The following is a 24,195-nucleotide window of genomic DNA, read 5'->3' as shown; positions in this document are numbered from 1 at the left end:
ATGTAGTAAATTGGCCTTTATGGGGAGTAACAGCTCTCTAGGTTAATAATAAAAAGACGTCTTATAGCTTGGTTTATAACTAGACTTCCTTCTGTCATAAAACGCCCATTTTGACTGGGTTCCAATTGCACATCGAAGTTTAACAATCAAAAAATTTTTCCCTTTTCTTTATGAGTGCCATTTGCTTTCAGCTGGGAAAAAAACACAATTTTAATCAGATGTCAAAAAAAACAATGGCGAAAAATTTGCAGAAAATATACAAAAACGTTATTCTTTTTAATTCTACTTGAATTTTGATATTGGAGATATTTTAATTTTTTTATACCTAATATAGCTGGAAAATTAAATGTGATCAGTGTAATGGTTCGTTCAAACCAAAACTGAACCCGACAAAAAACTATTTTATAAAAAATTTTGTTGCGCACAACTAAATTGTTTGAAGCCTTGATCTCCTTTTGCTGGGAAAAACATGTGTTAATAATTCAATTATTTCACATTTTAACAGAACAGTTAAAGTCTTTCGGCTTTTAAAACCCAAATTATTCTTACTTCACAATAATCGAATGTCAAAAGAATTATTTTTGCAAAAGATAATGGAATTACATGGTTGAGCCTAAATGTTATTAATTTTAGCCTCTGGTCAAAATGTTGTAATTTTTTTTCAGAGCTCGCCTCGTAAATCTGAAATATTATATTCATGACATTTGTTTATTTTTCTAAGGCAGGGTTCTTTTAATGGGTTTAATTTCGTGATATAATTAGACTTAATATGATTTATAACTTATTATAACCAAAAGTAGGGACTCTTTTTGGGCTGGTTATTTTTGTGGCTTTTTTGAAGTTGGGAAAAATGAGACTTTTTGGCACCGGAACTCATGGATTTTCCTCAAAACACCTTATAAAAGGTCCCAATTGATAATTAAATTCAGACAATTTGATGTGTCAATCAAAATAATTTCACGTGCTGTTTTTTTAGCATCAGAACATCAAAGGTTTTGAATAAATTTTTCAGAAAAAATTTGATTTTATTCTGAAGTTTTTTTATGTTCAACTGTTAAAAAATTTTGAAGGTGGGCGAAAATTATTTAAATTTTCAGGATTCAGCCATCAACAATTTGCTATTTATGATTTTTTGCGGCTAAGTGGGCGCTATGGAATGGCTATTGAATATTACTGGAAATTATCTGGCAACAATTTAAAAAGGTCTTTTCTTTCCTGAATTCCAATCAGGCAAAGGTATCTAAGCATCGGAGAGAGACTTAATAAGGACTCTTTTAGCAATTGAGGTTAAGAGATGAAATTATCAGAGCTATTTGGGGGGAAGGAACAAAAAACGGTCCAGATGTTATTGAAATGTACTATCTAAGCCCGGCAACTTAGTTAGTAAAATCCAGATAAATCAATTTTTACAAAAAAAATACTAAGGGCAGTTTACTTTTCCTTGCGCACTTCAACATACTTAAACACACGCGCACTCTAATTCCTTTGCATGTACGAACTAATACATATTGACATTTTTAGTAATTTCGGGACTAAAATATGTTCACTTTTTTTAATAGTTTCTCGATTTTTAAAAAAATTTTATGCAAAACTGAAAACTCGACACTTGGATAGAATCTTTAGATTTTTAATGCGTTCTAATTTTTTTAATGAATTTCTAGACATTTTGGTAGAATTTTCTCGTTTTTCGACAAAGTTGTTGGACAATTTGGCTGTCAAGACAGAACATGTACTTACGCGACAATATATGTCATTTACTTATTCACTTATCAGACCATTAATGATTAAGACTTACAATGATATATGACTAAGTATACCGCTGAACAATTGAACCGATTGGGCTATTTTTAACCTGCTCTAGTTATCAATAGTTAGTAAATATCAGACTACCAAACTTCAAAAGCATCAGGGTTTGAACCAATTTGACGAACAGTTACCTGAACAGAACGCGCTTTGTTTACCGCTCTGAAAGATATCACAAACTAAAAGTATTCTCAATAACTGTTATGAATTAATACTGGGCGCAGTGTTAAACCGAGGAATATTTGCCATATACCTTTCATCAGTGTTAGAATGTATTTGCCCAAATTGGGCGTTGTTTGTAAGCTATTAGGATGGTTGATCGTGCTGATTTATAGAGTAAGGTACCCCCTACAAACCCTGAAAGAGTCTGCTAAATTCAACACCTTGTGTTAACATCCCCAGTTTAATCGGATTTGAAATTTCATCTCCATGTAAATCAAACCTTTGATGTGTTACTCAAATGGCGGATAATTCGATCGACTTAACGAATTATAATGGAATTCAACTTTTTCGATTTGTTAAAACAAAAAATTTGACTCTTCATTGACTCTACCAAAATCGTCCAACTTCGAAAAAAGTCCAGTGGCACTGGAATATAAAAAAAATGGAATGCAAAGTTTTGAATTGATACATTTCGGTTCATTTTAAAAGTTTTTAAGCTTTATTTATTTTTTTTGTTTCAGGGAATGAGCAACGAGAAGAGCAATGTGTACAGCGACCAAGACACCGACTCATTGGTTAGTACTATTTATTTCTTGTCATCTATTTACTAAATTTTCGCTGGTCCACTATTGAATTCTATCTACAACCCAAAAGGTAGCCTTTCAGCTATCTCTAAAAAATGTTTAAAAAATTTGTTAACAATTTTTTTTTTAAATCAATTGGTTCAAAATGTCATAGGAATCTTAGCGAATTTGGAAAAATTTCCTATCTGTCATCATTTTGCTTTGTACCGGTGCAACAAAAAAAAACAAAAAGTGAACATTATCTCAAGTCAATCTTAATTGAGAACTGGAACAACTAGAACCAGTCTAGTTAAGCCGCGAGAAGATTTACAATTCCCCAAACACCCATAACCTACCTGGGCTAACATAACCACCAAAGCCCTCTCAAAAGACTCTAGTAAGGGTGGCATACCATTAAGCACACATCTCGCTTCATATAATTTTTTCTATCATTTATTGTTATTTTTGAGTTTTCGTTCCGGTTGAGCTCTGATTTATTTTTCGACAATGAAAAAAAATCAAAAATCATCAAAAGTTGAAAAAAATTGACAATGTTAATCAAAAAACAAGACCTACAGACGTATCTTATACATTTGTGCTAAAAAAGATATGCTAAGTGAGACATCACCCCTAGTACGAACTCAGTACTCTTATAATTCATTTGTAGATTTGTACACAAAAATGGCGGAGCCATCTAATTTATTCAGATTAGCGGCAGAGATTTGTAGCAAATGAGACCATATAAGAAGGATGTATTTTCCCATTCTAAACTCATTTTTAACTCATTTTCGAGTTATACTTAATGGACTTACAATTGGATAATCATTAATGAGGAAAAATTAATCACTGAAAAAATTGTACTGGAAATTTTTCGATTTTAGCAAACATTCTCAGTTATGAGTTTTTTGATGCAGCCAATGCGGGCGTCCACCGCTTTTTGAAGAATAAATCCTTTTCAGTTGAAGCAAATGAATCTTCCTATAAATATTTCAGGTTTTCTCACTATGAAGCACGCTTTTATGGGTTGCATTGTTCGAAAAAAAATAGAGTTTCATTGTCTGTTTCGTTGCGAATTTTTGTGCTTCATTAATAACAAAAAAAGACTTTGCCGAAACTTCAAATGATCGGTTTTCGAAATGTTTTGGTTGAAAGTCAGTTTCTGCTTGAGAAAGGGCTTCTGGCAACTCTAAGCTAACTTGTTGTTTTGAAACCTCTCTATTACTCCTGTTGCGGATTAGTTTTAATTAGTTTTGTTTTTGTTTCTTCAAATATCATTTTTCTTTCAAATGCAAAAATTCTTCCAAAAAATTAGGGAAGAACTATGGAGCTAATGTGTCAACAAACAGAGCCCGTTTTGTTTACTCTTTTTTCATGGATAAACAAAAAGTTCGGCCTCAAAGGCGGGTCAAAATCATGGGCTGCAATTCGGGCAAATTTACAAAAGAATGTTCAAAGGCTTCAAAATAGCTTGTAGCTTACAAGCACGCTTTAACTTGAGGATATTTTGAATAATCTTATGATTCTCAGATAGACAAAAATAATGTCGTTGCTCTGGAATAAACTTTTAAACTTCTCAAAGACGGCATTAACTGAACTTTAACATGCTTAATGTTTACAAGGTACCGGAATAGTGTACTTCAGCTAATTAGCTTGTGTTTCCGCCAAACCAAACTTAAACTTTATAACTTGGAAGAGTTTATAAATTATAAATACTATTACTAGTTGAGTAGTATTAAACTGGACTTAGAATTCAAAGAGTTGAAACTGTGGGTAATGATACCTTAAGTGTAGTAGGATTAAACTTCCGGGTTGTTTCGATTGTCCGCGAATTGGTTTTGAGTCCAGATTTTATCCGGTTTTATCCTTGCTTTCATTTCGTTTCCGCGCCCGATTTCCCTGGGGACCATATCACTAGAGTGAAATCAAATTAAACTCTGATAAGCATAGGAGTCAGAAACTATAATTTATTAGAACCCAAACTGACCGCATATAGACCAAAATATCAATCGGAAAAAAATCAAAAAAATTTATATTGGAAAAAACTCAAGAAAATGCTTCAAAAATTACTAAGGAAATCTTTAAATTGTTTCAAGACGCAACAATAAACGGAAAAACTGTTTAAAATTGAGAAAAAGTTGCATTCTGCTTTTGAATCGATCGGCTTAGTTTCATTTTTGAGCGTTTTTTATATTGCGGATTTCAAAATTGAAGCTTCGTTATATTTTACGATTTCACAGAACATAAACCTGGGTACATTTTCCCGTGTTTCGTTGTATTACTTAAAACCAAGTTCTAATATAAACGAGACGGTAAAAATGGAATCCGCGGTTGTAAATTCGGATTCTAAATTAGCGCTGTTTCGTTTCCGCTAAATTAAACAGGCGGACTAGCTTATCAACAACAATAACAAGTCTACCAGGAGAGAAAACCCAAAACCCAAGCCCAGAAACTAAAGGCGGTCTGCAATTATCTGGAAACAAAAACTTCTCAATAAGCGGAAGATCCCTCGAACCGAAGATTGTCAAGCCAATTTTATAAAAAAAAGATTTTATAAAAATTTTTGTTTCAAAATTATCATTTCTATTTTTTTCTTGGTTTTTTGGCTGAATCTTTAGATTAAATCATACTCTGGAGTTTGATTTTTCGAATCTGGTTTGAGTGAGTTGAAGTGAAACTTCAGCAAGTGCTTCAAATTCCGATTTACTGCAGTGACGGTGACAGAGACTAATGAAAGGCGTCTAGTTGAGATTGAAAACTAGGGCCCATATAATACTCAGGGGGTAGAATGAATTCCCGCTTGGAAAGGAAATCTCGAAGGGTTCGCCGGAAAAGGGCGGACGCCTGCCTTAAACCTCGGGCTGGGAAAAATTAAGACAAAGTTATATCTACTTATGACCAGCTCCGCTCTACAAACATAAGTTAGTAATATAAATATGCGGCTGGTTTGTAAATCGAAACCAAAAAACCAGCCGGTTGTTTTATTATTATGAAAATATTCAGAAATTGGACGCTCCTTGAGAATTTCCCCAAGCTGGGGCAAAATTACTTCACAAACTTATATTTCATACGGCCCGTTTCTTTGTGGGGATTTGAAGAATAAAGTTGAACTTCTTGGAATAATGTTTTTGTTGTTTTTGCCGCGTATCCCTACCCAGACTAATAATAACTGCTAACTAGCCGGATTAAAATTGGGTTTGTTTTAACTAGCTCGGACCCCCTAACCATAAAATACGAAAACTCACATAAAATGAAGAAAGTTGGTTTTAGGCTGTGAAGTTCTATCTGTAAATCCATGGTCAAAACCAAAACAACATTACCAATTTCTTGTCTTCAGGAATACGTTTTTTGTTCAAAATTTGTCAAATTTAATTCCTGAAAAGTCATGCTAGATTTCCACAAAATACTAAGGGTTCAAACGATTCAGAAGTTATTTCAGAATACTCGCCAAAGTGAACTGATTATATTTGACAAAAAATTTGGAAAAAATAGATAATAGTGAAGTTTTTGGTCCAACAAAAAAATGAATAATGATTGTGAGAGAGCTTTTTTTGGTACGAAACTGTAGTTCTCGAAGAGTTGTTTCCAGTATGCAATATCTCTAGAACGAAATAGCTAAAATATTTAAAATTTATTGAGGAAAATTGTTTGTTTCAGATGTTGCTGGCAATTCAAGTCCTTAGACTTCATCTTCTTGAGTTGGAAAAGGTAACCTTAAAACTTATCAAATCACAATTTTAAAAAACATTTTTTTTTTCAAATCAACCCTAGAATCCTAACTGCTTATGAGGTCTATCTTTCATTTCGTATTTGTCGGGTAGTTCAAATTGTGCGTGTTCTTGGGGCTATATAAATTAGGAACTGGTTGCGACTTTTTGTGATTGTTTATTGTCCCCTCGCCTCTCAATTACCCCCCGATTCAATCTTAGTCGGGGGTTTTTAACTATCCACAGCTCTATAAATATTGCTCAATTTAACTCTTCCTTAACCCTCATTGTGAAAGCCACTGGCTAAACCCACCATGCTGAAACAGAGACACGCCCTTAATTGTATAGAAGCCTTGTCGTGGGTCGGTTATTTTATAGTACTAAAGGGGGCTTTTAATTTTAAACTGGTCACAAGTGCTTTCAAATTGGATGGATTTTGCTTCAAGTTGCCTAATAGTAGAATTCAATTCACAGTCAATTTAGAAACATTTGGGATTTTACTAAGGTGCCGCCTCCTTGCTAAACGTGTGGATTTAAGTTTAGAATATTCGAAGACGTGCTACTGATATTTTCAGATCAGCAAAAAAAAATGGTTTATAATTTAATAATTAACGATGCTTTTTAAAAAAAATTGTACGTAAAAGTTTTTTTATTTTATGAAAGCAGGTAATTTGCTAGTGAAATCTTTTCCAAGCTCAGCATTATTTCCAGATTTCACGTCGGCCAATTTCAACTATTTTTAGAGGATTTTTTTAAAATCCTGAAGTTAAATTTTACTCCTTGTTTGCAGGTGCATGAACTTTGTGACAACTTCTGTGAGAGATACATAGAATGTCTCAAGACCAAAATGCCGATGGATTTGATAGTCGAAGACAAAGAAGGGACGACCTCATCTGCAACTGTATCTACAAACTCCACGTGTTTAACCAACTCGAGTAGTAGTGCAGTGGGCAGTATGTCCAGTAAGCCTAACAGGGTTCCATCTACAGGCAATGATGACACTAATAGCACGAATGACTTCGAAGAGTTCGCGCCGCCCTCTTGTAATGACATGAACGACACGGTTAGATCGAAATATTTTTTTTTAGCTTAACTCAAGAATCTGAATTTTAGGCGTCCTGTTGCAGTTGGGTCTTTTTTTCTGCTAATTTGTTCAAGCTCTGATATTAGAAAAGTATGATTAGTTACGTAAAACTGAGGCTGTTGTTTTAAGACGGGCGCATAAATCTTTTTCGAAAGTGAACGTTTCTGTTGAAAAGTTCAAATTTCTGTATAAATTTATACATCCTCGGCCTTTTTAGTGATTTCCGTTATAAGTTTCAAGGAAAGATGATTTGGATGACGTGTACAAAAAAGTCATTTAGTATGTCTGGAAAAAGTGTCTAATTTAGACTACCTTTAAAGTTCCCATAGAACAATAGTACGCATAAAAGACTAAACGACTGCTGCTAAAAATCCTCTCCTGACAAATTGCTTGAAAGGCAAGTCAAAAAATCAAATTTGCATTCAAAGAACTTCCAACAAAGGACACAATTTGGCAATTTTGGTAATGGATGCAAAAAGTGAGTTCCAACTATAATTCGATTTTTCATTAACGATTTTCTTCTTAAGTGATTTTTTAAGATCAAGTTAGAGAGACTTAAATAACCGCACTACTATCCAACCATTATGAATATTTTAATGTACAGTAATTTAAGCTCCTTGATTATTGATTTTCGAGTTCTGAAACTGAATAAAGCTGCTAGCCCTTTCTGGAAAAATCTTGGAAAGCTTTATTTTTTAATCCGAGTTTTGCCATGCTTACTTATTCACGGTCCATTTATTTCAGAATTCCTTTCTGAAGTTGAAGATATAATTGCCAAATGTTTCTTTTTTTTTGCGTATTTAAAATTTTTTTTATTTTGAACAAAAATGCTTCTGAATCGTAAGACAAACTAAGTAAGATTTTTCATCTAGTAAGAGCCTGGTGGGGATCGAACTGCCAACCTCTTGTTGAAAGGGCAACAAAGTCATTCTTTGAAAACGATTTCAAAGAAATGAACTCATTATGCAGATGCCAAATGACCTAAGTGAAAAATTTGACATAATTCATCACAGATTAGCTTACAATGTAAATACCAACTTTGAATCAAATCTTCTCTATCAAAACAATAAATTACGATTCTCGAGATTTCAGAAGCTGAAGTGACAAGTCATTTGACCGATGTCACTTTAACGAAGTTTCAAAAATGGCAAAATTAGCATCTGTTATTTGTTGAATTGTAACAATCTGCTGAAGCATTTATCGGATCCTTGGCCTTAAGTGGCTTTAAAAAAGACTAAGTTTAGTCATTATTTTTTTACCGAATTGCCCGAGTTGATAAAACTTTAGGTAAATTTTGGCACGAATATTTATAAAACTTTTTCGGTAATAAAAATTTTCGACCTTTTAAACTAAGCTTATTTTATCATAGCTTTCTCGGATAACTTTATTAGGCTTGATGTATTGAAACTTATTTGCATTGTAACATTTTTATGGCCCTTAATGGATAGCTAGACTAGACGATGGATTTCTGTTCATACAATAAGCTAGAACCCCGCCCTTAAGATCAACAAAATGTAAATAGACCTTTACCCTTTTGGCCTTGACCAAAATCCCAATTTTATGAACAAAAAAACATGCAACATGTGATCAAGTATTGAAGATAATGTTTACAAATTACTATTTCGAGATTTATTTTTCGAGTTTTTTCACATCCAACGCATAACTTCATCACCGTTTCAACTTATAAAAAGATCACGTTTTTTCTGCTCGTCTGTAATTTGTATCTCTTCTGGGCATCTTTTGCAAAGTTTAACACTTCATTTAACTTATTAAACAGTCTATATATGTCTCAACTATCGTCCAAAATCTGTAAATCAAAATGCTGGCAATAAAAAAAATTCAAGTGTTGGCATTTGAGGCAACTCCACTAAAAACTAGAGTCTAGTGTTTTGAATCTTGAAGACTTGGACCAAGTTGTCATTATGCAATGCATCTTCTCTTGGGCTTTCAGCTAAAACAATTTCAAGCCTTTTGGGACCAGACGCACCTTTCGGGTTCCCTACTCTACTAACTCACTATTACTATTACTTCTACGACTAAATAGACTAGTTATTCCTTCTGTAGTTATAACTAGTTATAACTAAAAGTTAGTACGGTGGGAAGTTCATTGGAGCATGTCTGAAGCCAAGTTGCCGGCCTTAACCAGCCGGTAGTGTTTACACGAGAAAATGCCCCGATTTAATGTGTTATTGGGCTATAATTGTATTTTATTCCGGCTAGGGTGCAAATAGTAACCGCAATTAGGTCGAAAATCAAACCAACCGAATCTGTACAAATAATTTGAACATTGTCGATTTTATTGAAAAAATTTATCTTCTATTGCAAAAAAGAGAGTTTTTTTACCAGATTCAACATAAAGTATAAGCGTAATCAGTTCTCCATAGAGATGTTTCTACTTAGGTATACATGCAGAAAATTTTTTAGTGAGATCCATTTCTCTCAATTTTTTTGCAGATATTTTTTGTTTGGTTTATTTTTTATCGATAATATTTTATTTCGGCTTCGTTTTGCACGAAAATTAAGTCAGACTGTTTCAATTTTAGTTGAAAGAAAATAGTGTCTAAAATATGGATAGCGAATTAATTTAACTTCCTTTAACTTAACTATTTCATTACTTTTCACTCAACTTCATTCAATTTTCCCAGTTAGGTTAAATGCTTGTTTTGCTTCTTGTGTCCTGGGCGAAATAAAAGAATGATGAAATTATTTCGCTCGGTGAGTTTAATGCATGTTTTGTAAACTTTTTACCCTGTCTAAATGAAATTTAACCTGTTAGCATCGGTAATTTAATATTTAAACGAGACGGGAATCAATTTTTTCATTGGGAAGTTTACTTTAAAAAAAATGTTTAAATCATGAAAATTTGTGTGCATAAAAGGAATTAATAGATGAAATATGTAGTGTTTTAAGACGACAAGATTTTGTACTCTAAGATCAGTGGCGTGCGTAGAAATTTTTCCTAGGGGGGGGGGTGGGGTTGTTTTTTCCGAAAAAATTTTGCGGACCTTTTTTTAGGTCGATCAATTTAATTATCCGAGCTCTCCGAACTATATAGACTATGATGTACATGATATGACAAAAGTTTTCGTTTAAAAAAAAAAACAATTGTTTCGAGACATATCGATGCTGAGCAATTATTGGAAAAATTGTAGAAAGCTTGGTTTTTAATATCTATATCAACAAAATTAGCATAACGTTTATCACACATCAATTTGAAGGTTTGTTGCAAAATTTTGAAAAATTTCTATAATTGGGTTGGCGAAGGTCGGATTATTAACCTATTAGAAAACTTCGTTCTGGTAACTTGGGTCATAATAACAGGATTTTGCGTGTCAATCTTATTGGTAGATGTCAATTTTTGCTGGATTTTTAACAAAGCGGAAGTTTTCAGATACTATTAGCAGTTTTGTGACAGTTTTTGGGAAATAAGTTTTCCTCTAAGTAGGATATCTCGTTAAAATTGGTCCCATTTTCGGCAATGAGCAAATGAATGACTTTATAAGACATAGACCATATTTCAATTAGGTATAGTGAAAAACTTATGCTTTATGCTTCTGATTTTGCTTCTACTTGTGTTTTATGGAATTCTGATGTATTCAAAATTAAATCAAGAGTTGATAGCTTTAATAATTTTTCCAAGCTTTAAACTCATTTTCTTTTTCATTTTCATCGTTTTACATCAATCGATTTATTGTTAAGTTAATAGTTTTATACTCAACTCAGGATTTTACTAAAAAACATATAGTTTGAGTTTTGCTAGAAAGTTTTGTTACTGAACAAAATCATAACATTCTCTAGAACAAAGAAGAAGCATCTTACTCAAAAATGCTTTTGATTCGTAGTGAAGAAATAAACGCAAAATGAAAATCGAAATGAGGAAAAAGAAAGGAAACTTTTTCAAATTGATAACTTAAAAGGACCCTTATAAATAAATATAAATTAAATCATTTTTTTTATAATAAAAAAACACCAACTTCTTAAAGACTTTCTGAAATTGCATTGATTTCGTCTGTGATGAGATAGAAAACAAAAGTTGGAAAACTGAGAGGGGGTAACTTGAAATTGATTAGTAGAAAAGTGCATTCTTCGCACCTGCAAGAATATCACTGGGGGCGCGTTGAATTTGTTGGTTAATTAGGAAAATCGGCATTGGGCTCTGACATGCAGATGACAATGCGGGTTAGGCTTTTGGGTAATTTTGGTTAAAGTTGGGAAGAAGTTCCATTGATGTCCATTGACGATGGAGTTTCATTAAAATGCCCCATCCTAGAGCCCAAGGGTACCTACCCCCTTTCCTTTGCCCACCTGTCCGAATCAGGGTCGTAAGCACTTGATTGGAAATCGTTATTTTTAATTAGTACTACTTTCCAAATTTGCCCTCAAAGTACTAAATAACCCCTTTAAGCACGCGTTGAGAACGGCGTGAGGGCTATTTTTCCACCCCCTCCCCCCTTGGAAAGTTCGAGCCTCTATTCAGAACAAACAAAGTAACTCACTTTTTCTTTGTTCAGGCTTTCAATCGAGTTGTGTTCAATATCTGGCTTCGTCTTATTCTAAATTTTTCCCTCAGAAAAGTTTAAATTTCAGAGTACAAAAGAAATTTAGAATTTTCCAACTTTCAGTTCAAATTGCCCATCGAAATCCAATACAAATTTTGTTCAATTCTTCTTAAATTCAATAATACTTTAAATTGCTCATTTTTCTGGACAATTATATCTATTGAATTGCCGGTTAACCAAAAAAAGTTTGCAATTATCTTCAATTTTTGTCATCCAATTTGGGATATTTTTCACTTACAAAGTATCTCATAATGTTCAATTTTAGATTGAAGCAGGTAAAAAATAAACATCTTCTTTTAGGTTAAAATTTGAGATATTAGTTGCTCAAAACTTCTAGAATGTTCTTATTTTGCAAAACTTACAATTCAGACGTAATCGCTTTGTGTTCTAACATAATTAGTGACTGGAAAAAGTTGATGTTCGTTTCAGGACGTCCTGTCTCCGTCGCTCACCAACTTTTCCTCGTCCTCCGGCGGGATACCACGTGATCACCATTCAAACCACGTGACCAAATGCACGACTTCCAATCCGAACAACCTTCCCGACTTCCTTCCAAACTCATTCGGCCTCTCGGCTTCAAATATCGACCAATCACAGCAGTCCATTAACTGCAACCAACTTCCTTCAGTGCACCATTTGTCAACGAACCAATCAGCGACCTCCAAAATCAACCAATCAAATTCCGCTCTCAACATTTCGAACAACGTTTCCTCAACTCATGGAAACTCCACACAACTTTCCTTAAATGGAAACATAGGCACGAATAATTCCAAGCACGACTCTAACAAGTACAATAGTGCCATATATGGAAAGGATTCGAGCAAATCGACAAAACATGGCCTGGATAAAAACGGAAACACCAAAAAATCTCAGTCGCAAAATTCGTCTCCAGGTTTGAAATTTTGAATAGTTTCAAAAGCGATGCTATTACAGCTGCCTAATTCTCGATAAATAGTTTAAAGAAAAATGCATTATATGGACTAAAAATTGCTTTTCCCGAGCAATAGCGAACTTTTTAAAATGAAATTTCTAGCAAAAATTTGTAACTGTAACCGAGTTTTTTTAGCCACATGTTTCATTTATTTGCGACACACCTAAACTGTTTATGACGCGTTAACTTATAATTTTATGAGTGAAACTTCACTGTCACAACTTTCATGTTTTTCACTCCTCCAAAAATAAAAATGTTGTGAAATCAGACAATTTGGTCACTTTAGACCGATTAGAAAACTTCAAAAGCCGCTGGTGTAATTAGATTGAGCAGGTAGCTTGTTATTTAAAAAGAAGTGATTAATTTTATCTTGTTTTCCGGTAGAATCTGAAGTCATTCGAGCTGTAAATCAGGGAGGTCAGTTTTAACCATGTGAAGTCAGGTGAAGACTTGGCACCTTTTAAATTAGTGATCTAGAACCAATTTTCCAGTTTTTGTCTGGAAATTTGTGTAAGTTTTGGGAGAATTCCCGCGGCGGTGCCAGGGCGTCGCGCCAGCGTAAAAACCGGACACTCGGCAACGTGCTAAAATGTCTGAACAAAGTGGTTAATAGGCGATATTAATGTCTTGATTTAGCTTGTTTGGGGTCAGGCTAGCGTGAACAAATTTCTTACACTTTATAGCACTTCGTTGGAGTAAAAATCAATCTTGCGTTGCAAATTTGCGGCCACCTTTCAAATATAAGAGGCGAAGATGAATTACTTGCAAATTTCAAAGCCCCTCCCTTCAATTTTAACTAAAGCCGAAACGCTTTTGTAATTAATATGGCCGAGCTTCATTCAGCAGCGGTAATATTAACTACAACAATTTGCTTTGTTTGCAATTGAAAAAAATCCCAAAATCACTTTCAATCTATCAATTCTTTTCAATTTTGATCAATACGTCACCTAGCTTTTTTTGCTCCGCAAAAATAGCCGGTGCTTTTGTTCCGATTTTTCTCTTTTTTGTTTTCCCGCGTTTCACCGCTAGGCCGGCAGCTTTTATCCCGCCAATTCGTCGGACCGTAACGAGAGGAGGCTTTAATTGAATCTGGGATTATACGGGAAAAAAACAAATCTGCTTTTAATGAATTCACATTACATAAACAAATTTTGAAAAAAAAACGTCTTTCTAAGATGATGCAGAAAGTGAATCAAGATCTTACTTTTTCGAATCAAATTTCTTTTAGAAAAAAAATTGAATTTTGCTAAATGTTAGGAAGAGGAGGGGGATAGGTGAGGGGGCAAGGGGTTGGCTTGGTTGTTGAATAGTGATGTATTTGTTTGTTTGTTTTGTAAGGGTGGGGACTACTGTTAAAAAGAAGCTAGGTTATTTAATCCCCGAACAAGTGTAGACATTTTTTATGAAATTTGGAATTAATATTCTGCTTATTTTCAAATAATACGGTTTTAACGAAAGCTATTCCCTGTTAATCCTCTCTTTGAAAACATTCTTACGCACCACCAATTAATTGCCGCAATAATAGACCAAAAACAAATTCTATTCAAATCTACTTTTTTCTTTTTCCTCCAAATTTTAATCTCTAATTCACCCGGCTAGTCAAATCTTGGTTTGAATAATTGAAAAAAAAACTATGCACTCACTGAAAAACATGCTCTATACAAAAGCCAGTATTCGTTTCAGTAATCACAAAAATAACAAAAAATGAGTTTTGGGATAAATTTTCCGCGGCTGGTCTGAAAAATTCTCATTCAATCCGAAACAAAGAGGATTTGAAAATACACCGGAGATTTCAGCCGGATTTTGGTTTCCAATACAAAAACGTACAAACAGCATTAGAGCATTGAGACAAGAAATACGTCATCTTTTCTACGGATGTGATAACATCACTGAAAAAAGAAACCTAAAGAAATTGAGAAAAAGTCTGAGTATAAATAGAAAATCTGGGGGAAAACCCTACCCCAACATAAAGTCTTATTTTTGCATAAGTACCTTAACTCAATGTGCTAAAAAGCCAATCTTTTTGAGACTTTTCATGCCTGATATCAGATTTTTGTCTAGGATTAAATCAACGTCGAAATATATGAGAGTTTTGAACCTAGTACCTTGCGATTTGTTAGAAGTTGGGTGGAGGGGGTTATGATAAATACAGAGATCCCAAAAATTCCAGAAAATTATCTCAGCAAAAAAAGAACTGAATGTCGAATGATTGAATTGTCTGTCAATGTACTGTTGTGTCCGCACAAAAACCAGTGTTTACTTTGACGCGCATCACTAGTCTCCAAATGACTTAATCACTCCATAAAACGTCCCTTCAAACACCATTTCTCAAAAGATGAGATCTCCTTTGATCTTTCAGACACCCCTTCACTTACAGATCATTTAGTCGAAAACTCATTTTGCAGACCATGACCGATTCAACATTTTCGTTGAAATTTTTCCTTTCAACTTTTCCAGGTCCGTATCATTTTAAGAAACAAAACTCAAAAAAATATCCTTACACAAAAAAATTGCAGTTTATTTTAAAAAAAATTGAAAATTTGGGAAACAATTTTTGAAAAATTCTACTTTGTCTACGCAAGCGTTCGGCAAAAGGAGGGCTGATTTGCTAGACACTCCTTTATTATTGTACTATAGTAGTACACAATATGTTGACAGATGTAAGTGATTCGATCGTAAATATCAAACGAAGGCTAGCCTACTAGGAACTAATTTGCAACGCTTTTTGATCTGAAACTAGAGAATGGTTTCTTCGAAGCTCCTCCAATCGAGTTATGATGGTCGAATTTAGATCGTAATGGCCAGCGAGCGTTTCTGATTGAGTTGTTTTTGATTTGTATCGAAAAGGTGTTTTTAGCTTCAAACGACGGTTTTTTAAAAGTAACAAATTTGCAAATGGTTTTCGATCTGAAACCAAAGAGTGGGTTTTTCAGATATTCAGAAAAAGATGTGATATAGTTGATTTTTTTAACCTTTGCTTGGAGCTTCTTCAGTATTTTATATAGACAAAAATTTATTTTATATTGAATCAAAAATTTATATACTAAGGTCAATTAGTTTTTGTGAAGAATCAGTTGCATGGCAAATTAGGTTGAAATTCTTTTAATTGAAAGTTTTTATCGTCAAAAACGTTTTTCAAAACCTAAATTTAACCAAAACTTGCTTTTAAAAATTGTGAAAACACATGACAGCTGAAATGAATCAAACATCTTCATGAACTGCAATCTTTTCATTTAGATAATTTGATGCTATTATCGGATTCCATTGTTACCTAAAAAGACACTTAATAGCCCTTTTTGTTTCCCTAACAATACCTTCAAAGCCCTAGTGTAACCTATCTAAACTCGGCCCAAGATTCCCCTTTTGTTGGGCTCAATCTTTTCCAGTATTAAAAAGACCCATTCAAGGGAGTTTAGCTGGTCGAAATATTGAAAGCAATCCAATTTTGTGACATTCTGTCATATTCAGCCAGTTTAGGCTGTTTTTTAACCAGTAGTTAATCATGCTCGGTGATTTTGGTCGATGTTTTTTAAACCGATTAACTTACAAAAATTGTTCTGAAGTCATAATAATTAACAAATTTTCACACATGATTATTTGGAAGTTGATTATTTGTTGAATTATTTGCGGTTTTCCAGGGTGAAAGTCAAAATATTTAGGACACAAACACAAAGAGTTTTGCAAGATTTTTGTTGTTGTAGCTTCAATCTGATTGTTGTTTCTCTGGCTTTGGGTACGAGCGGAAAGTTATTGTTGGCCAGCCTGGATGGAATTTAAATAATAAGTCTCTTAAACTGAAGTCTCTTAAAATAAATTTATAAGTCTCTTAAACTGAAATGTCTTTCAATAAAGTTTTTGAGCGTCATATTCGTAATGGAAGTACTTTTCTCCAAATTTTATGGCCATTGACTAAAAATTTGAAAAATTCAAATATTTTTGATAAACCATTTTTTTTAAAGACAGTCAGATATTAATTGATTCTGAAGAAGAGAATTATTCCTTTTTAAAATCAAGAATAAAAATTTTGAGTTTTCCTAGAAAAATGATAAAAACTTTCCCAGTAGTCAAATTAAGAGCTTTGTGTTGTTTTCGGTTGACCTAATTAATTGGTATGTAGCTAGGCTAATTTTACACGTGAAAACACTCATTTTCATTTTTGCTTCCAAATTGGTATACAACTATAAACAAAACTGGGGCTAAAATAGAGAAGAGTATCTTTTAGTATTCTGTAGTATTTTGAGTAAAATGCAGCTTGACAGTTAATTAAATCAGACCACGTATATGCTGACAAGAATTGTCACTTTCAATTAAATATTTCATTACAAGAATCCTGTGTCTAACCCAGCCCTAATTCCTGAATTTATTTCGGATCAATTACAAACCGGATTATAAATACAGGGACTTTGGTTACAACTAACCAATGCTGTTAAGGTAGCGACCAATTTCCCAACGAAACCTGATAATAAAATGTTAAATTAAAGCACGGATGAGTTGAAATTTTTGCCCGCCCAGAAATTTAGGTTAAAAATGCATAATATAATTGTGGTCGAGCAAGCAAAAAATGTGTTTTCCATACAATTTTTCAGCTCCCGACATGACAAAAAATAACAAAATAATCCCTGTATTTTTCTAACTATTTTTTTCTAATTATTTTTTCTTCATTTTAATAAAAGTTTTGAGGTATTTAAACTGTGTTAGTTCTGAATCTGAAAAAAACTATAAAACAAAAGTTATCAGTTCATTTATTAATTTTCTCTTAAAAGAATACAATTTTAACTATGATCTGTTTTTTTTTGTTCAGAAGTGTCCGATCGTTCCGATAGCTTCAGTCCCGTAAACACAAACAACACGACAAACAATGACTCATCGGGGGGTGGGGCTACCAACAACCACAACAACAATCAGGGAGTGACGTCACCCACAGGGTCAGATGAGTCCATGGACCCCAAGAAACCCCAGAAGAAGAGGGGAATATTCCCCAAGACTGCCACTAATATCATGCGGGCATGGCTCTTCCAACACTTGACGGTAATTATACTTAAAGCCTTACAAATTTGATTTTTTGAGCAAAAAAAACATCAATTTTTTTGTGTATTTTTTGTGAGCTCTTCTTACACAACAGCCATTACCAAAATTCCTAAATTTTGAGTTTTTTGGCATAAAATAGCATTGTGATCAGGGGCGGATTTAGGGGGGGGGGCGGGGGGGCGGACGCCCCCCCCTCAGGGATTCGACCCCCTGCCGACCCAAAGGGTCCCCCCTTTGATACTTTTTCAGAAATCCATTTTTGCCCGACCGACCCTAAAATTTTTCTAAAGGCGCCTTGGGCGCCAATATATACTAACTTTGAGGGGGAGCGCGCGCCAAATAAAACGCGATTTTTTTTGTCAAAATTTTTCAAAAAGTGCCCAAAAACGGCTTTTTTTGACTGTTTTTTCAAAAATTTGCCTGCGGCGCAGAAAATTTAGCCAAAATAGGGGCAAAACACCCTCGAGAAAATCCTAGATCCGCCCCTGATTGTGATTATGATTTGCGTGAAGTTTTCATTTAACTAATTTAGTTAAAATCAAGTTAAGACATCTTATCCTTGTCCCCGGGTGGCGGTAGCTATAGTTTGTTTTTCACTTATTGCTATATTTAATGCTTGTATGAGGATTAAACCTGAATTCAAATCCTCCTTAGCTTATCAATTTCGAGTTTTCAGACTGTTCTATTTATTTTCAATAAAAAAATTAGTGTTAAAACAAATCAAAACATTTGAAATTTCTCATTAATTTCGTGCAATTTTTCCATTAGCTTCCGTTTAGGCTCCTAATATAAGTCATTACTGCAAAATGAGACGAAATTAGCAGATGCCACTAACTCATTCAACGCCGAACTCCAAAAATATTCACCCTCAATTTGTGATCTGCTTAATTACGTAATTTGTCGCGGGCGCGGCAGGTTTTTTGTCCATACAATAAACAGAAATCATCCCGAGAAAATCATTAACCGGAGAGATAGTTGTAAAATGCTGTTCTTTTGATGCCCAAATGTAGTCTAAAAGGAAATGGGCTAAATTTCCTGTTTCGCTAAAAGCAGATTTATGTCAGAATCTACAATTGGTCGTAACTCATCCAGAAAACTCTCACTTTTTTCCACGCTTTTCCAGACTTTTTTTTATAGATTTGCATAGTCAATTACGCAGGCAATAACGCGACAAGTTGTTGCTACTTTGTTTTTTATTTCAGCGCGGAGCCTCGAGGAAAATTAACTTTCATCGAACCCACAACGGGTTGTGTAACTAATAACTACTATGTTATAAACACTACTTAGGTTATTGAAAAGTTTCATCACATATGCTCCTTAGTAAATTCAGGACAAAAATGCCCTCGAAATCACCATTGGCCCGATGATTTTATTTGTTTCCTGCTTTGAAAAAATAAAGTCTACTTGTCTACAAAATTGAAGTATTTTTAGGAGATGGGGTGCTTTTTATATCTGAACTGAAGCATTGAACCAAAACTGATTGATATTTTTTAAATTCCAGCTTACTTTCTGCACAAATATGTGTAGTGGGTTCCATACTAAAAGAAAAAATTATGTTGAAAAACTCAAATTTCACTCAAAATCAGAAATCTTTGTCAAGTTGTTTGAAACAGAGGAGCATTGTTATGTTAAGTATTCAAGAAAAAATGTTGATTTCGAGTTTTTATACTCCAATTCTGCGGCCCTCGATGGCTCAAAATTAGAGCAGATGAAAATTTGAACATGTACTTTTTTAATCCTTTGCTTCTTTGTTTTCAGCACCCCTATCCTTCGGAAGAGCAGAAGAAACAACTGGCCCAAGACACCGGACTGACAATCCTACAAGTTAATAACTGGTTAGTATGTTCTATACATTTTCATATCTTTTTGAATGTTCTGACCAGTTTGGTCTAATTAATATATTGGTAGCTATCTTATAACCAGCTAATCATCATTAACAGCAGCAAAACATGATTTGGCAGCATTTTGTCAAAATGAATCTCTTTACTTCTTGGTGCAATTTTTCAATAATGTTAAATTGAGCATTTAATGGCCGCTTGAAAACCACTCAGAGCGTCTAATAGCTCTCATATTATTTTTCAATGATTTCTCTTGTAAGTGGTGTCATTTTCTCACTTACTCAATTCTTCATAAAAATTCTCATACCATCACGCCAAGTTATAAACAATCAATAACCAAAGATACACCTGGTTGCATTATTAAATTATTACAACTAGTATAACCAAGTTCTACAAGTTACAACTGTTTTTAATACATTATCGGCAGATGCCAACACAGTTACAAACCAGATTAGAGACTTTTGCGTCAGAAAAATCAAATACCAAACTTGACAAACTGTAATCCAGGCTTGAAAAAAATCTTAAAAAAAGTATAATCTAAAACAAAAAAATGAAACCAAGCTGAAAAAACAGCGTTGAAAGCTTACAAAGCTTACCAAATAATATTCAAACTATCTTTACTATACAAAAATTGGTGACAAAAAAGCGTTGAAAACTTACAAAACTGACCAAATAATAAGTAAACTATCTTCATAATAGCGAAGGTGGGGCTTGACAGAAGTGGTACTCAATAATGTAATTTAGCTGGCATCGCAACTAGCTGAACGCAGTTTGTTTTTTGACGCTTAGAATCGAGAATACCATCAAGAACGCATCTTTAGACTATTATTAACAAACTTCTAGACAATAAACCATAATAAAATATTATGTTTTCTGTTTTGCACAATATGCCATCTTGTCTGCGGTTAAAGTGATTTAACAAACAAAAATATTGGTGATCATTTTTTGCATGCTTTTTCTGGCATTTCTGGACAAAATCAAGAAAAATACACCAATCTTCATTACTGTTTCTAAAACATCGGAAACAAATGGGCGGGATTTCTCAAACTCCTGAACTGTCCCTGATTATTACTTTTTTTGTTTCAGGTTCATAAATGCGAGACGTAGAATTGTGCAGCCGATGATCGATCAATCCAACAGAGCAGGTAAAAAAATTGGAAATTCTTTTTGTTTAAAAAAATCTATTTGTCTGATTTTAATTTGATTTCACGACGTTTTTAACATATTAAGTTTAGCAAAAAAAATCCAGATTCTTCCCACTTCAAAATATGCCTTTTTCATTTTTTTTTTTTCATAAATGAAGACTAAATTTTTCCAGAACATACTACTTTTGCCCGCACTTCAAAATTTGCAGTTTTTTGTGTTAACAAGAAAGTTTAGTTTAGTGGAATCTAGGTGTGATATATTTTTGATTGACAGTTTCAAGACGGTCACTTTTTCAAACATATCCTTCGCTTCACCCTGGTTGAATTTTAATTGAATACTTAAAAGGTCCCCCCTTTGTGCATTAGAGTAGCCTGGGTTTCTTTTTTGAGGAGAGGGGAGGGAGAGAGGCGGGTTAATGGGCGAGCTATCCGGCCTATCTTGGGTTCATATCCATAGGAAAGTTCCCGGGTTAATTTATTCATGCTTAGATAATTGGGTTAATGAGAGAGTTATAAGAGAGCTATTAACCACTTATCCCTGAAAAAAGTGTACTCTTGTGTTTACACGTCGCTAAGCATTCAAAGATGCTGTCTCTTTCAAAATGAAGATATAATCAAACATTAACTAATCTGTTTTGCAATATTGTACGCAGGGCGAGAGCTTGCAATAGTTAATTGAACCCAGACCAAATGTTCAAAAAATCAAAAATTTTGCAAAAAGCGACAACAAAATATATTTTCATAAGAAAACTCATTGAAAACATTGAAAGTTAACTAAAAAAGTCACTTAGAATCAGTAAAAAAAACCACATCCGCAAAATTTTCTGAAATTTAAACTTTCTAATAGATAACAATTCAGTCAAACAACGCAGCAAAATAAAATTTTCAGAAAAACAACCCTGAAATAACGGATCCACATTTTTTCTTTCTGACCATAAATGGTGAGAGTCATCTGCATCAAAAAAGTGGAAGAAATCTCGTGGTGGATTGTTTGTTGCGGCAGTATCGAATGGCTGAAACCGATAATGAATCCGATTAAAGCTGATCAAATTGTGATAATTATTTAGGATATTGTTCACGCACGACGCTTGTCATATTACGCAAATCTAATTACAAATCCATTCTTCCCAATCTTTCCCCCTTGTTCCATTCTTGTTCAAATCTTGTTCAATCCCATTCCAATTTCACCCCCCGAAAAGCCTTTTAATACCCCAATTATGTGATTGACGGGCGCCAAGCGGACCCTTTAGTTCTCCCAAATGCAACCCGCCTCTCACTTTTGGTCTGATTTTTCACCCGGGTTCAACCTCTCCCCTTGACATCAAAATACTGCAGCCCGTTTACGCGGAAATAGCTCATCGAATGGTTAAATAAGCCAACTGCGTTAGAATGCCGTTAATACCACGAAGTTGGAAAGAAGAAAAAAACTAAAGAAATCTTTGTCTTTATAGCTGTATGAAATGAAAAAAAAAACGCTAAAAATTTTTTATTCTTAATTTTTTGGATTTTTTTTTCATATTTTTGATGAGCAATGAAAAAATTTAAAACTGAGTTCAGTTTTGTAATGTTATTCGATTTTTCAAACTATATTTTTCTTGTTTCAGGCATGCCAGCGGCATACGCGGCCGATGCTTCGCAAATGGGAGCATTTATGCTAGATGGACAACAGGCTCCATACCATCTCAGACATCATCCAAGTAAGCGATGCTCACTAATAGCACCTTGTCCTAACCATCAATTAGCCGATTTTATTCCGTTTTTATGAATTTCTTCTATAACGTCAAATTAGTTCGATGTTAAAGCTGAAGTAAAATAACAGCTTGACAAAAAATTTAATATCATAGGTCGGACAAGGGGTTTGTTTGTCATGAGAAATATCTACAAACTATATTTCAAGCTGTATAAAAACTGGATAAAAAATTATTCTGAACTTCGGAGATTTTTGAAAAAGAGGATGCATTCGATTAATTAGTTGAAGCGTCATCTAGCAACCCGATTACGTCATATATCCGTTCATCAAACATAATGTAATTGTTACGTAACTTTTGATATATTGTCGTAAGCCCATTCATCAAACATTAAGTAATTGTTACGTAACTTTTCAGTGATGCATGCCGCAGCAACTCTGGCTCATGGTGGTAACCCAGGAGCAGACATGGCAGCCGCCACTCAATTCGCAGCCGGCTATCCGGGAGCAGCGGCCGCGGCAGCCTCTGGATTCCACCACCACCCCTCCCAGGCGGCCATGTTGATTCCTGGACACCCCCACGCGGCTATGATGATGCCCCCTCATGCAGCGGCCGCACTGCACCACCAGCATTATCAGCAGCAGGTATGTGTTAGTATCATGTATATTAATTATATCTCGACTCACAAGCGATAGGTTGGAGTCTCGAGTCCCGCTAGGACTTATTGATATCTGTGTAAAAATTTTGTTTTGCAAATTTATTTTTCTTGAATGCGAACAAGTGAGACTTATTATAGTTAATGAGAATTTGAAAAGTCAAACAATTTACAAAAAATCGAGTTACACACGTAAAAAGACATAAACTAAAAAATTGACATTCCATTATGAAACGAGAAAAAAATATACAGCTTAGGAAAATTTGTGAAGTTCAACATTTTTTTTTGTTCCAGGCTTTAATGGATCCGATGACTACACAACATGTGATGGATTCGATCCACTCCTAGTTCCAAATCCAATCCGACCAATCAGAAAGCGTGATTTATTATCCAATCAGATCACGCCGTTCGAAACTGACACTGGTCGACCTACCTTATATGGTAACGGGCGACTACCAAATACAAATGGTGCTAAATCTATTTAAATTTCTCAAATTTTCTCTATTCAAAAAACTTTTTCTATCAATGTGTACTACAACTTATATTACCCAAAACTGATTTTCTGCTTCAAACTACAAGTTATTATTCATTGATCGTTATTTAAATTTTACTGCCATTTCTACCTGAAAACGTTTTCATAAAAACAGTTTCAGAGATTTTTGGTTATCGGGCTTTAAATTAGTAATAATTTTTGTATTCATTTCTCAGCTTTTGTTATAAATTTTAGATTTATTTTGCTCTTGCTCAATCTGATTTAAATGAGATGTAGTTTTTCATGTTTCAAAACCGATTAAGTTGCTAATGCAAATCTCTTAATACGTAGATTCTAATTGATCATTTATCAAACTTAGTTCTCAAGTACCGAGGAAAAAGGATTTAAGGAAAAAGCGGGGTGAACTTTTGTCGTGAGTTCGATCATGTTTGTCGAGGTTTGTCCTTCATGACTCAACTGGAGCGCGTCGAACTCGTGAAGCTGTTCGACTGAAACTACCTGGGCTAGAAGGCCCTATAGTAGATGCCAATGTCTAAGCATAA

General features: G+C 34.1%; 1 protein-coding gene across 3 annotated transcripts in view; it reads left to right on the top strand.

Annotated features, from left to right (window-relative positions):
- LOC134855298 (homeobox protein homothorax-like) overlaps nt 1–23,973 on the top strand; it is a 28,769-nt gene extending 4,796 nt beyond the window's left edge. For 2 of the 3 annotated variants that reach the window (XM_063871784.1, XM_063871786.1), the window contains exons 4-13: nt 2,487–2,540; nt 6,183–6,233; nt 7,023–7,295; nt 12,305–12,767; nt 17,608–17,834; nt 19,593–19,669; nt 20,759–20,817; nt 22,422–22,514; nt 22,923–23,155; nt 23,455–23,973. In XM_063871784.1, the coding sequence (XP_063727854.1) occupies nt 2,487–2,540; nt 6,183–6,233; nt 7,023–7,295; nt 12,305–12,767; nt 17,608–17,834; nt 19,593–19,669; nt 20,759–20,817; nt 22,422–22,514; nt 22,923–23,155; nt 23,455–23,508 (1,584 nt within the window). In that variant the 3' untranslated portion in view covers nt 23,509–23,973. The remainder of the gene's footprint in view (nt 1–2,486; nt 2,541–6,182; nt 6,234–7,022; nt 7,296–12,304; nt 12,768–17,607; nt 17,835–19,592; nt 19,670–20,758; nt 20,818–22,421; nt 22,515–22,922; nt 23,156–23,454) is intronic. The other variant, XM_063871785.1, reaches the window with a different exon arrangement.
- The last annotated feature ends 222 nt before the right edge of the window (nt 23,974–24,195 follow it).

Source organism: Symsagittifera roscoffensis, chromosome 10 (assembly GCF_963678635.1).
Source record: "Symsagittifera roscoffensis chromosome 10, txSymRosc1.1, whole genome shotgun sequence".
Taxonomy (NCBI): domain Eukaryota; kingdom Metazoa; phylum Xenacoelomorpha; order Acoela; family Convolutidae; genus Symsagittifera; species Symsagittifera roscoffensis.
Note: the sequence above shows the minus strand (reverse complement) of the source record. Positions and strands in the feature narration are given on the sequence as shown.